Here is a 15,276-nt window from a genome sequence, read left to right as displayed (position 1 = left end):
AACCACCATTTCAAAGGAGCGAGTGTCTTAAATTAATATTCATTAGGATAATGCAAAAATGCCGAAAATTTTAAAGAAGCGAAACGATTCAATAAAAAAAGAACCAATTTTTTATTCTGGAAAATTTAAGTAAAAAAATTGGAATAAACTATATGAAAATTTACGGTTAATAAAGTTTAGGATTATTTAGTGAATATTAAATTTTAACTCAAAATTTAGTTGAATAGATAAAAAAATTTGAAAATTTTAGAGATGGAAAAGCGGAAGATTAATAGGAAAAGATTTAGGGAAGTTAAATTTAAAAATTTAAAAAAGGTAAAATTTTCAAAATTATGAAATTAATGCTCAAAATTTATAGTTAAAAAAATGTTCGGCTTATTTAAAGAAGATTCAGTTTTAAATTAAAATTTAATTGAATAGATCCAAATTTTTGAAGATTTCAGAGATGGAAAAACAGAAAACTAATAAGAAAAATTTGTGGAAAGTTAAAGTAAAAAATTGGTAGCATTTTTAAAGCTATGAAATTAGTGCTGAAAATTGACAAAAAACTTCCGTATTCCGCATATTTAATGAATATCCAATTTAAAATTAAAATTTAATTGAATAGATGAAAAATGTTTAAAGTTCAAAGGATACAAAAATAATAACAAAGAATTAAGCTTTTTAATTAAAAAAAATGCAAACAAAAAAATTCATGAATAAAAAAATTTAGTGCATAAAAAAAAATTTTTAACATTTAAATTAATTTTGAAAATTAAGGGTTACAAAGTCTTTCCGCATATTTAATAAAAGCTCGTTTTAAAATTAAAGTTCAGTTGTATAAATAAGAAATTTGGAAACTTTAAAAGACAAAACAAAAAAACAAAAATCAATAAGAAAGAATTCAATTTTTAAATTTTAGAAAATTTAAATCAAAAAATTTTTTGATTGAAAAAAATTAAATTAATACTAAAAATTTACAGTTACAACGATTTTCAGCATATTTAATGCAACCTCGTTTTTAAATAAAAATTTAGTTGAATAGAAAAAAAATTTGGAAAATTTGAAGGATACAAAAAATAATAATAAGAATTTAATTTTGTTAATTTTACGAATTTTAGAATTAATTTATTTTTATTGAAGACAATTTGGAAAATTTACATAAATAAAAATTTTAAGTGAAATTTTTTTTGTTCTCAAAATATAAAAATTGTTAAAGTTTAGTTGAACAAATAAAAAATTTAGAAAATGTAAAGAAAAAATTCATGAGAAATAATGTAACTTTTTAATTTTAGAAATTGGAAATAAATAAAAAATGCAGAAAAAAATAGTAATTTTAAATTAATCTGAAGACTTTACATACGGTAACATTTTTTTAAAGATAAATGTTTTAATATTGAGCGTTAAATGAAGGGAAAACAATTAAAACCTCCAAGCTTTTAAATATATGTTTTTTTATTTTGTTTGGTTTATGTTTGGTAATATTTCGCCATGTAGATGTGCACGTGTGTGTATGTGTGGATATTTTCAAGGCAAAATTGTAACATTGTTTGTAAAAGCAACATCAAAATATTACCGAAATAAAATTCCACACTGTTGCTTGCCGCCTAAATTTACATAAAAAAAAATCGGCGTGTCGCTATAAAATATTTGGTAGCTACGACAAAATTTAATTTCTGTTAGCAAAAAAAAAAACAAAAATTAAATTTAAAATCTAAACACAAAACCTATTAAAAGTGCTGCTACTAACATAAACCAATTTACGTTTTATCGCCGAATTTTGATTATTTCTTTTTAACCCATACATGTGAGTGTGTGCACATGTAAATACATATGTTTGTATGTATGCGTATTTTTGGGAATTTTCAGTGCGAACTTTTGGGATTTTTAGTTTGCAAAACAACAAAACAACTAAATGAAGTGCAACATTTTCGCACACTTGCTCGACATTTTCGTCGCAGCGTGCCGCTATGTGCTTGTATTCACACATACTTATGCAGCAACAACAAATGTGTTTACATGAATACACATGTATGTGTGTATACATATGTGTTCATACAAGTTTGTAAGTTGTGCAAATCTAATCAATTTGTCCAACAGCGCAGCGTGTTTTGTATTTGATTTAATTTTTTTCACCCCATTTTTCGCCTTTTTTTGGAAAAGGATTTTTCAGTTTGCTGTAAAGTTTTTCCATCAGCAAACTCAAATAAATTGCAGCAACTACACATACAGATACACTGAAATAAAATTAGTTTTTATTGGCACACACACACTCACATACACATGTAGGCCGTGCAACTCCTTTGCTCCTTTCCATATATTTGCTTTTGTATTTATGTCTGCCTTGTTGGCATTTTCATTTGGCACCGCATCGCTGCCGCTGCCGCTGCTGCTGCTGCTCCTGATTGACTAAATAAATTTATTTGCTTTACCGCCCCTGCCCGCCGCGCTTAAAAGGGGCAAAGAAGTGCAGTAAAATCGACAAAACGAAAAGTAAAAGCGCGCGCAAACATTCAGCGCTCTGGGACTGCTCATACGCCCTGGTGTCCCTACAATGGACAAGCACGGCTGTTCTTTAGTAGGTATGGCTTATGTTTGCAGGTCGCTTCTTTACTATTTTGCGCGCCCAAAATTTTAATTTACCGCTTTCGACATATATTTTCATCTCCTGCCATTGGTGGTGAGTCGTAGGAAGCAATGGAGTTGGATTGAGTGCTGGTCTTCCAGCGTTTGTGTGCACAGTTTTTTTTATTTCTTGTGTATTTGCCAACTACTTTTGTGTGTATTGGCGCTTTAATTGCCCTTTCGTGGATTAAGGCACTCATATTCGTTGATTCCTTTTTCCGCTACATGCTCTGTTGCCTTCTCCTTTGCCTCTTAGTAGATATTACATTAAGCGTATAAGTTGTGTGCGGTCTATTGACCTGCAATCGATTAAGTAGAGAGAAAAGTAATTGTTCAATAGTTTTTCGGGTCGCTTTTACTGGAGCTACTTAATTTCCTTGTTGTCTATTTCGATTATGTAGAGTCTTTTCCTCCGTATTACTAAAGGAGTTCACTTGAATTTATAGAGGCTTTTTGTGGCTTGCAAGCTCGAGTGCTACTTTAATTCAAGTATGGGCTGGTCAGCAAGACTCAAAAGGTGATGAGCGTGCCACAAATTTTAAGTCTGATTAAGTTCGATGGGCTTCACTTAAAAAATGTTCACGCGATGACTACAGTGGCTTCTGTGGTGCCTGTAGCAGATTTCTTCTGTCCTATTCCGAAAAAGTTCCTTTGACGCATCCAATTGGTTGCTCTGGCGAGATTGCGCCTACACTCACCAAGTTTTTGAAGAAGTTATTACCCTGAGATTTTAAGCGAAGCATTTTCACAGAGGGCACCGAATAGATCCTAACTCTTCCTCATATATGACGGTCTCAAAGAAAACGTTTTTAGAGGCTCGGCACTTCTCGGTAATGCGGTGAAGAGGTCCGCGCCTTATTAGAAGTTGTACATTTACTCATCAGAGTACCAGCAAATTTCGGTTCTTCGTTCATTGGGTGTTGGCCAAAATGAACTTAAAACGCTATAGTTGAGAGTGAAGAAACCTTTGACTTGCTTGGAAGTATTTCCTGTTACTCGTTACACTCGATCTAAGTACCGGTTAGTAGTATTAATCGCAGGGTCGCTCGGTTGGCCTAGAAGGTGCGTTTTGAAGATCTAGGCGCGATCAACATTACAGTATTTGTAGAGTCTGGAAGGTGTCAAGTGCTATCCATCGCCGTCTGCAGCCAACTTTTGGACTATAAGTGAAGGTTTGGAACTCGCCACGGCCAAAACATCGAATATGTAGGATAACTAATCCTCAAAATATCATGAAGGCTTCAGCAATGAACGAGCGGATAAATACGGCAAATAAAGTTTCTCTTGCTTACTTAAAGCTATTGAAAGCTCTATTGCAATTAGAGCTCAGAGGATGGTACAGCAGCGAGGTATGGATATTAAGGCAACAAACACCGCCTGAGAGGTACTGAGATTTAAAAGAAATACGCTACGAAAATTATATGGTTCCTTGCTACTGGCTATGAGCTCGAAGCCTAGAAAATGATGAAAATGCGATATGTTTCATCACAATTCGAACAATAAAATGGTTAGCGCATGCGTACAGAATGTCCAAGAACAGAGATGTAAATTTAGGTTTCCATATACTATCGATTGGACGCAGAGAACGAGGGAGGCCAAGTAAGCTCTGGAATGATGAGGTCGCAGAAGATCTGCAGAAATCGCGGATCACAAACTGGAAAGACGTAGTAGAGGATCGATAAAAGTGAGGAAGTGGAGAACTGTAGTTGCAGAGGCAATGGCCTGCAGAAGGCTGTAATGCGAATGATGATAGCTCAAGTAAAGCTAGCCTTTTTCTAGAAGGCTGCTAGAAACCTCGAAAACTACTACAAAGATCTAAGACTCTGAGACCTTCTAGTTTTTGAAGTCATACTATCAGAGTTAGTTTCTCGGGGCTTGCCTGGCTGAAAAGTAAATTTTTGCTTGCGCAGAAGATGTTTTAAATTGACTTCCTATACATGCTGAGAGAAGGCTTCGTTTAAGGGAAAGTAGTCTTAGCTTCTGAACCATGTCGACCACTATTCCGGTCCCGCTAGCATTGATTAAAAGATAAACTTGTCAGAAGTTGCCTTGGTAAGAAATAGCCTGGAATAAGTTCCAGTTCAGTTCCACCAACTCAAGAAAACGGGGGAACTCTACAAGCCTTAGCATTTCCAAAAAACGCGCTTTCCAATGACCGCATGGGGGTTTTGCGCATTTTTGATGATACCATCATTAGGACACTACTTCTCGCAACGAACGCCTTTCTGCAGCGGAAATTGTATGTCAATTTACACCATCTTAGATGCTTTATACGGACTGTCTTCAGTTGGAATAAAGGAAGTAAGTTCCAGATATATTACACCAAGCCCTTCAAAAAATCCATCTCATTTAGGGCCGAGGTTGTGAGCAATTCAGAGTATGAAGGAATTTCAAACTCAAGTACCGGGCACAGCAGATCATGACTGCAGTAGACTGAGTGTTAATAACTGATGGCGAGTTTAGGCTCCCTGTGGAGGTGTTGGTTGGTAGAAATTACATTACGCTTGGTGTCCTTGTACATGCTCAATAGATCCAGCGGAGGTGGTAACCGCACACAAAACGCCGGCGCAGAAACTAGCAGGCTAACCTACACAGTGCAGATTAAGTCTGGGAATAGCCAAGTCAGTTAAAAATTTGTTCACAAGGCGGAAACCGCAGTCGCTTTTCTGGCATTGGGTGAGGGTGCAAATTGATGCAGAAGGTGTGGGAAGATGCATCTGTCAGCTGAGTGTCTTAACAGGAATATGCAAGAAGCTCAAATCTTTGCGAACATCTATTGCTCCCCAAGCGAAGTATACGTCTAGTGAAAGATACAGAAATTAGTAAACGTAAAGTTGATCACAGACAGCAAAATTTTATAGATTTAGAAAAGTGTGGTGTGCTGCCCTCTTCTTTTCCTTCATTTGCACGGTAAACAGCTCAGTGAACTTCATTGAGCTCATTTGTTTCTTAGGCGCTAATTGACTGCCCCTGACTCCACCAGCGGGTACTGTATGAATATCTTTAGTTTTTGGATCATTTGCGTCTATTCGTATGAGATAATCTACCGAAGGGAGACAATAAAATTGACCTGACCTTTTTACGTGGTAAACTTTTTCAGTATTTATGTATAAATCCTAGATAAAGAAGCTCAACATTTCACTTTGATTTTCTTGATTAATTTTGGTTTCCCACTCACTGATATGTGCTGTGACATTGACAAAAATTTCCTTTGAACTGTCTTAAGTTTTGTGTTAGAAGTTGTTTGCACGCTTTGTTTTAGAGCCAGCTTTTATCCATTTCTGATTCCATCGCTGTCGCAAGACCATTGAAAAATCATTTTACTCGTTAGTGGCCAATTTTCGTCAAAAAATGTGCCTTTGTGAACTTAAGTGAAACATTAAAATTCCACTAGAAAAAAATTATAATAAATACTGCGAGCTAATTAGACAAAATATATGCACTTGCAGCAATCAAATTAAAGTCAAAAGCAAGCAGGCAGTGATAATACGGGCAACAAGCTTACATATTAACTAAGCTAATTACCAAAAAGTGGATGGAAGTAATGGTGATACGAATGCGAGGAGTCGAATAAAGGGTGTAAGCGGCGAAAAGTGAGAGAAGAGCAGGTTGAAGGCAGCTGAGTATACAGGAGTTGACGATTGACTGACTGAGTTGTCAGCAGCTTCCAAGCAATGATGCGTTGTAGTTAGAAGCCATTTTTCGTTGCATATTTTTAGGGTGCTCACTTTCTTTTTCCTCTTACCGCATTTACAAGCATTATTTAAAATAACTTTCCTTTAAATTTTATCGCATCACTCTACTTCTCCCACCTTACACCTTAAATTTTTCGATTCTTCAAAAATTTTACTAAAAGCGTTGCCGTGGAAAAGTGTTTGAATGTAGAGAAAGAAAACTCACTCGCGCTTTCAGACTAGCCGCTAGTAGGTGCTTGCGAAATATGTGTCACATTTTCACACTAACGATCAAAAAAGGCACAAAACTTAGCACTGCAAAGTGAGCCTGCGGGTAGGCAACAGTAACAGCAACTAAAAAATTAAAATGAAGAATACAAAAGTGTTGTAAAACTGAAAAAAAAATGCAAAACGAGAAAAAAACAGACAATAGAAAAAAGATAAAAGCAAGCATATGCTCGTCGTCTAGTACAAAGCATACCGGCGCCATACACATGCACGCGTACATTCAAATGTAGCCATATACACAACACACACACAGATGCTTTCTAAGTGCACTGCCTGCGCGCCAACGCCTAAAAGTATGCCAACAATAACAACAAACAAATACGCAGCAAAGAAGTGCAGCACAAGCAGTGTGACAAGAATCGGTAAAAATGCAAAAAAAATAAAAACAACAACAACATCGACGACGACAGCAACAAGCATGTGCGGCAGCAACAAGAATTGTCAATGCTTGCCTGGCTCTAACAACGCTCCAACATGAATGTATAGCATGCATATGTTGCTTGCGGTTGCGCCTAAATGTATGCATATGCCCAACCAGTCGAGTGCTAAGAATTGCTTTGGCAAACAACAAATACCAAGCCCGAGTGAACATTTTCGAAATGTGTGCCGTTTTTCCCCACATACATCCACATATATTCAATATATGTATGTGTATATGTATATATGCGTGTAGTTGAGTTGCTGTCGCCGTAAGGTATTGTCAATGTGCAGTTTGCAGAGTTGTATTTGTGATTTATTTAAAGGGAATAACCTAAAAAATCCTTGTTTTCTTTTTCATTTTTAAAATTTTTAAATTTTTTTTAGCTTCTTTTTATTGATAATAGTTGCTGTACTCGTATTTTCTAGTCTAAGTTATAGAGAGTGTGGTTTGAGAATTTTAAACTTAGTAGGTAAATCTTACACCAAACAAAAAAGAATACTGGGTGCTGCGTGTTTAATTATTTTTTGTTTCTCATAATTTTATAAAATAAAAAATCTCTTGGAAAATATATATTAACTCTGCTAGTTAAATGAGATAGAACAAATCAGCTTTTCAGGTCAATCAGGCCCTAAGTTAGAATGGGAGTAAAAAATATTCGCTTCCTTAAATTGACCTCAACGCAGCACCGTTCGTGCTCACTGAATTAATGATGGAAGCCGAATGTTACCTACCTATGTACATATCTATCCTATCCACCAGTAACAAATTCACGATGATCGGAATTTTCTTTGCTGGAACTAGCCCGAAGTTGTATTGGTTACCACAAAGTCACGTGAGAGAAAGAGTTCAAAAAGATAGATATAACTTCTTTCAGAACATTGATTTTTTTCTTTAATTTTGTGCAATCAAGTTGAGGCATAATACAACGCTGTATTATTAACTTGAAAAAAAAGAACGAAAAAAAATAAAATTATTCTAAAAAAATTAACACCTTTTTCAGCTACACTTAGGATCTCAATAGTTCCCTGAATAATTCGCTACTGCATATAATTAAATTCTAAACTCCTAACTACAGCATTACTAGGCCAAGTTTTCCCGACACGCGCCTTAAAGTATGCTTAAATTTTTTTCCAATACGTCAGCTTGCAGCTGTTGCTTTCTATTCCAATTCATCCTAGTTCGCCTTGCAGCTAAAAGTTGATTGCGTTCTACATTTCGATTGCAATTACAATTTTGGCATCCACTTCGTGCTGCTTTTTTCAACACTTGTACACCTTGTCGCTGCAGCTGTCAATAATGTCTATGAATCTTTTAAGCAGCCACTCTACTCTACATTTGCATTTTTCTTTGCACCACATCAACGTCAATGCATTCATTTTTTTCAGCTTTTTTGTCCTTTAATTTTTCGCGTAATTGCTAGCGCTTTTTTTCTTTTTTGTGCATTGCATAATTTTAGGAGTTATGCCCCATGTGGGGTCATTGGCACATGTTGGGTCAAAATGTATGAGTATGGAAAAACTATTGATTCTTCCCTGCAGTCTAATTTACTAGTTCTCGACTACATCACTAATATCTTATTTTGCAGCTGAATTTGTGCGTCTTCACAATTTTTCAATATTTTTCAATGCTAGCAGCTGGTATTTTTAACAAGGCGCAGGTCCTATGAAATGTCAATTGACAGTCTATGCATAAGCAACATAAGCTAATCAGTTTTAAACCAGTTCGCGAACTAGTTCATAATGTTTCCAAAAAGGTCTAGTTCCCTTTTTGCCGAAAATCACCAGTTTTGGATGAGTTGCAAAAGTGAGTAAAAAGTGATAAACGGACGTTGAAAGACAATTATTAATTACATTTTTTTTAATCGTTATAAAAAAAAAAATGTGCGACTTAATATTTTATTTTTAAAAATCTATATTTAAAAAGGTTTGTTTTTTATTTTAAAATTAAATGCAACCAACCTCAAATACAAATTCTCATATATTACTAATTAAAAAAATAAAAAATATTGTATAACAGAAGCGTATATAGTTTGCATGCAGCTCTAACTGGTCATTTTGTAACAAGTATGATTCTAGTTAGTTCCAAACTAGTATGAAATACTAGTGCGCACGCATGTTTGCTGACCGCAAGCTGAGTTTCTGTTATTTCATAGCAATTACTTGTGTGTTTGTGTATGAATTTTATGTTGTGTATTTATTTTCGTTCTTTCTTTTGCTTTCACAAATAATATGTGCCAGGCGTTCTATTAAAAACACAAAAAAAAATATAAAAAACACGAAAACAAAGAAAAAAACATAAAAAATCACTGAATGCCTGCCATGATGAACTCACATCCATTCATTCCATTCATTCAATTCGAAACGTGCGTGAAAGCATCAAAGCGATTGCCTGGACTTGTCTGCTTTCCCGGGATCCTGTTACTTTCCCTGCTGCTTTTATGCCATTTTAATAGCCTGCGTAGTCAAAAAACATATCACATACATTTAGGTGCATGCAAAGGGTTATTGCAAAGTGAAATAGAGACTCACATAGTGACTGCATTACTTTGGCTTTTACTATTTGTCCCATATTTCTGCACAGAGTTCGCTGTATCGTATGGAGCTGCACTTCCACTGCTGCAGCTGCTGCTTCTTTATCTTTCTCTTCTATAGCTCTTCTAGTCACTAGTTGTGCAATGGCTCCTTTTAGCGCCTTGCTTCGCTGTGTGTTAATGCATTTTTTAATGTTCTATGTACTCCATACTTCAACTCGCTCGCTACAGCCCGTCGCACAGCTTCTTTTCTCCCCAAGAGTTTTCTACATTTTTTCACTTATTCTGTTGGCGCTACTTTTTTTTATTGCAAATGCACTTAAAACGTTTATTTTTTCTTGACTACATATGCCATTAGTGCGTTTCGTGAAGAGAAAGTGCTTTGGTGCCGTGATCAAGGAGATTGAAGCGCGGATGAGGCGTGGCTGAGTAGTGTAATATGCGAAATTTAACCCGCTGCTAGCCACGTGTATTTGCTGGTAACGCCTCTGTAGCGAAGCACAACAATTAGGGCAGTGTTGTAAAGGGTGATTTTTAAGAGCTATAGGAAAGTTTTTCAGAAAAACACACGTAAAATTCAGAAAAATGCATGAAATTTTTATTTAAATCGATAGTACAGTCCATATAATTTAATGTTTGAAGATTATTTCATGCAAATGTTGACCGCGACTGCGCTTCAAATGGTCCATCCGCTTAGCCCAATTTTTGCATACTCTTTCCAATGTTTCGGCCGGTGTCTCACATATAAATGCTTTAATGTTGTCTTCCAATGCGTTAGGTCGTTCGGCTTCAATTCTTGCACCAGCTGTGTTTTGAAAGGCTTCACACCTAAATCCTTTCGCAAAACTTTCCACGTTGTTGAGTAACAGAGGCCTACTTGCTGCGAACGGTGACGAATCGATAATTGATGGTCCTCATTAACACTGGCCGATACAGCTGCGATATTTTCTTCAGTTCGCACTCTACGTAAGCGTGTTGGGTCAGTGGGTCGATTAAACTGGCCATAAAATGGAAGAAGCGCGCGATAAACTTTCTTAACAGAACACGCATTTTTATAATAAAATTCAATGATTTGCAAGCGTTGCTCGTTTGTAAGTCGATTCATGGTTGAATTATAGACCAAACTGAAGATGTTTGACAGTGATACAAAACACGAAACGTGCGTCAGTTGTTTAAACCAACTGTTTAAAAAGATAGTAGCTAAAAAATCACCCGTTAGTTGTTGTGTGGGGGGGTACGAGAGGTATTTTTTGCACGTTCTAATGACAGTAGGAGCTATGTTACAGGTGATACCTGGATTTATGTCCGCTCACAGGCTGTCCCATTGCTTTTTGTATGACGAAAATGCACATTTGAAATTTTTTAGAAACTTCAAACTTGAACTTTGCACCCTTTATGGGTGTTTGGCCGAGCTCCTCCTCTTATTTGTGGCGTGCGCCTTTATGTTGTTCCACAAATGGAGGGACCTACAGTTTCAAGTCGACTCCGAACGGCAGACATTTTTATGAGGAGCTTTTTCAAGGCAGAAATACACTCGGAGGTTTGCCATTGCCTGCCGAGGGGCGACCGCTATTAGAAAAATGTTTAAAAAATAATTGGATTTTTGAAATTTGATATAGGAAAGGGGCGAGGAGCCTTGTTGCAGTCTTGCTCAAGAAGTGGCCGACGGGTAGACATAAAATGTTATGGGGGGAACCTCTGAACAAGAAAACCAACTTGGCGCCGACGAAGGAAAGAAAACGCGTCGGGATATCGGTCTAAACATCGGTGGGAGTAGTGACTATTACCAACGGCGTGCACGGTGGAGAACTCTATTCCCCTCTGCGTGTCACACCTCTGCTGCGGTGGTTGCAGGCCCCAGTATTCGAAATGTTACTGCAAAACAACGTAAACGGTGAGCTTCAGGACGTACCGAAGTCGAATCAGACTCGGATATCGAAAGCATTTGCAGCGTGGCGACTGTAAACACAACCGCGGAAGAGGAGTTGCTGACCTACCAAAAGTTTCAACGTCAGCTGCGTTTCCCATAGCAGGAAAGTACCGAGGAAGAATACGAGTAATGAGGGACAGAAAACTCTTCACTATTACAAAGCGGCGGTTAAAATTTGAATGCGGCTCTGTAACAAGCATCATCTTACGCCTACGGAGCAGGAGGATTTAAAGTGGGCCTAAAGCGCAATTACAAAAGGATGAGAGCACATCTCAACATACGAAAGGTTAGCGACAACGAACCCTGCCTTCGCCAGTAAATTTGAGGAAAGCGTGGCAAGAAACTTAAAGAAAACAAAAAAGGTGAAGAAGAAAAACCTGTGGCTAAGCGTCCTCGTACGAATGCAGCTCCTGCAAATACCAGTCGAGCAGTTCCAAGAAGATAATTAAGGTCAGTGATGTAGCCAAACGACACCTAGCCATTCGTTTGGATTCGCACCATGCGCCGTCAGAGCCTTGCTCGTGACTTGACTATCGGAAAAATGGTTAATATCTCCCTCGCTCCCGCGTTCCCTAAGAAATTCTGCATGCCTACATGATCGTACAGGTTTCTGCCAGAAAAACACAAGCAGTTTTCGGCAGTTTTAAGGAAATCGATAAATTGGCTGATTTGGAGCAAACCCTGCTCCGTCTCGCGATTTCATCTTGGAGCCATCACTGAAGACAAAGGTACCAGTCTATGTGCATGTAAGTCGAAAAAGATCAAAAATCTATGCGTAATGTTACGAATTCCATATTCTCGAAGGGGTACAACGACGCCTCTTGTACTGGCATATAAATTGCTGCCAATGCCTTATAATGTATATATGAACGTATGTATGGATGTATGTATGTATGTATGTGTATGTTATCACTCTTTCAGCATTGCACACAATTTTATTTGAATGCAAAATGAGCGTATATGCGGCATTACTTTCTTCTACAGAAACAAATTTCTACAGAAAAAAGAATTTTACTTTTCTCCACATTTCTTTGGCTACATTTCATTTTACTTAACAGTACCTTTATAATCGCAACTATGCTGCAAACTGCTTTGATTGTACGAATACCCACATATCTACCCCCATATGTGTGTTTATAAATGGAGGTATGTGTGCCTTTTATATTTCCACTTTCAACTCCCAAACCAAGCACTAAATGGAAGTGTTACTCATACGCCCCGTCTACCCACCGCGGCTTTGCTTGAAAAACAAGCATTTTGCTTGCTTGTGTTGCACATTTTGAGCATATACTCCGTATACATACATATGCATGCTTGGTATGTGGCATACATAAACACACACAGGTGTACGTGAATGCAAGTAAGAAACTACAGTGTATTTTTTAATATACCATAAATAAAAAATCCTTTCACGCATTTGCAAGAGAAAATAAAATGGAGCACCGTATTGCCAAAATGGCGCAAATGTTACTTTTAGCAGATATGTCACTCTCTGGAACACGCCCGTAAGTATGCTGCATATATTTGCAAGCAGCAAGCAGCAAACAAAAAACAAAATAAAAAAAATCAAAAGCGAGGATTCGAAATAACCAAGGGAAATGAAAGTTCAGAAACCCGAAAACTTATGTGCGAGACATATGAAAATTAAGAGCTTGAAAATTTAATTTTAATACACAACGCGCCTTGAAGGCGACTGCGAAGTAAACACCTATACAAATGCGCTCATGTGTGTGCATTATAAAGCAATGTTTCAATTTAAAACGCAAAAGTATTGCCAATTATATTAATCCCATTGGCGCTCTGCGCGCTGGGCAATAAAGAAAAATGTTCTGCCACTCATACCACGGCACCTATCGCCTGCTGCTGCCTGCAACTTTTGCCAGCACTGAACGCCGTTTGCATGTGTGGCGTCTTGCGTTGAATTGCATATTCATGAGTTTCTTATTTTTATTTTACTACTTTTATGACAATTTTTATTTCTTTTCCCTCCACATCACTGCCTCACCCGTATCTCTTTCCCTCTCTTTTCTTTGCATTTTGTGGTCACAAAGTAAATTGGGTTAATACGAAATTACGTATTAAATGGCAAAATCACTGGCGCATCTGTTGCAGTTGGCGCTGGTAAGGTGAGGCAGCGGAGTGCGTTCAGGAATTGTGGTATTTTTTTTATGTTTAGTTGTAATATTATGTATGTGTTGAGGTAGACTTACCTGTCTTTTTAAATTGAGCACAAGTCCTTCGACTTGTTTGCCGGAACTGAAAGCCTGCAGCAGGCCATTGTGGAAATCATCGTTGCCGTAGAGACCTGCATGGTGAAAAATGAGAAGAAAAAAAATAAAGAAGGAAATGAGTTGAAACCATGAAAACTACATTAGATAGTTGGCAATATGACAAAGTGCAGAGATTTTAAAATTTTGTGAGGTAACATACTTTTAGGCAGCATTATGGGTGTTGAGTTGATTACGGATTTTCGTGTGGCCAACAGCTATTGATTGTCTTACTCTATTATTCTCTATTATCCCGCTCTTCTACAGTGTTCCGAATACCGATATTCAGATAGCGCATTAACGGCTTAAAGCAAATATTTTGTCGCATACTGCATACTTTAAGGCGACTTTAATAAGTAATGAACAATAGACATAAAACGCAAGACGAAGAAGTCGTTGTGACCGCATTGTAAAATTTAATTATCTCATACTATGCCGAGTGCGCCTAATGGTATGCAATGTATACCCTAAGCAAACAATGACTATGATAATATTACAACAACAAATTTAGCGGGTTTTAAGTTGTTAACGAGTAAGAGCGCCTAAAATTATGTGACAATTTTTTTTGATAAAAAATACTCAAACGTATACAGTTAAATGAGTCAACTGAGTATTCTTGAAATTACTCATACATTCGAATTTACAAATTCCAGTATTTATTTCACCTCCAACGTCTAAAAGTGTGCAACATTTTTTCTAAATCAAGCTTATTCGGCAGTGTTTTTCTACAAATAGCTACATTTTGTTTCTAAATGAGCGCATTGTGTGTAAAACCTGCATACATTTAGGCGCATTCGGCATTCTGCAACAACTTAGGTATGGAAAACAATTTTAGTGGAGCGCAATGCAGAATGTCATTCATTTATAATTTATAGATGTCAGGTATATACAAACATCATCACATTAGCGAGACACACACACATAAATATATAATACGCAAACACGACTCTCGAAAATACGCTACATTTAATATCGTGAAAATCCCTTAACATTGAAAGAGTGAAAAAACCTATTTTGCATCAAAACTTTTCAAGCGGAGTCTTAATTTTTAGATTGCATGCATACCTCGCCTAAAAGTATGCAACATTTTTTTTGTTTTTTAATAACTCCAATAAATTATGATAATATATCATTTAGCATTTGTGCACAAATTTCTCGTGATGCTCCGGTCACACTTTTTTATGCTTACAAAGCTCGTGTGCCCTAAAAGTATGCAATAGTCTTTTAAGAAGGGAGTGATTTTTGTTAAAATTTCTCAGCAAATCCCATACTTTCAATGTTTATAGTTAAACGTTGCATACATCAGTAACCAAATTTGTTTGCGCCGCCTAACGCTATGCAACATTTTTATAAAATGAGCTCTTCGAAGTGATTGAAAGTCTGCAATCCATTAAAGATGCATACACTTTATTCTGAAATTCTTTATTTGAGCGCTAAGATGTTTTAAAACATATGTCAGAGTACTACCGCCTCTAGGTATGCAACGTACACGAATTTATTATAATTGGTTATGTCAAATGCCGAGTGAAGTTCAAATTGTTGATACAGATTAAAATTACTAA

At 36.7% G+C, this 15,276-nt stretch overlaps 1 protein-coding gene across 1 annotated transcript in view; it reads right to left on the bottom strand.

Annotated features, from left to right (window-relative positions):
* Window positions 1-15,276, bottom strand: part of LOC128857713 (uncharacterized) — a 115,491-nt gene that overhangs the window by 84,920 nt on the left and 15,295 nt on the right. Inside the window, 1 exon segment of the mRNA XM_054093456.1 lies at window positions 13,658-13,752. Coding sequence (XP_053949431.1) covers window positions 13,658-13,752 — 95 coding nt within the window.

Source organism: Anastrepha ludens, chromosome 3 (genome assembly GCF_028408465.1).
Source record: "Anastrepha ludens isolate Willacy chromosome 3, idAnaLude1.1, whole genome shotgun sequence".
Lineage (NCBI taxonomy): Eukaryota > Metazoa > Arthropoda > Insecta > Diptera > Tephritidae > Anastrepha > Anastrepha ludens.
The sequence above is the reverse complement of the archived record's forward strand: the minus strand, read 5'-3'. Positions and strand labels throughout refer to the sequence as shown.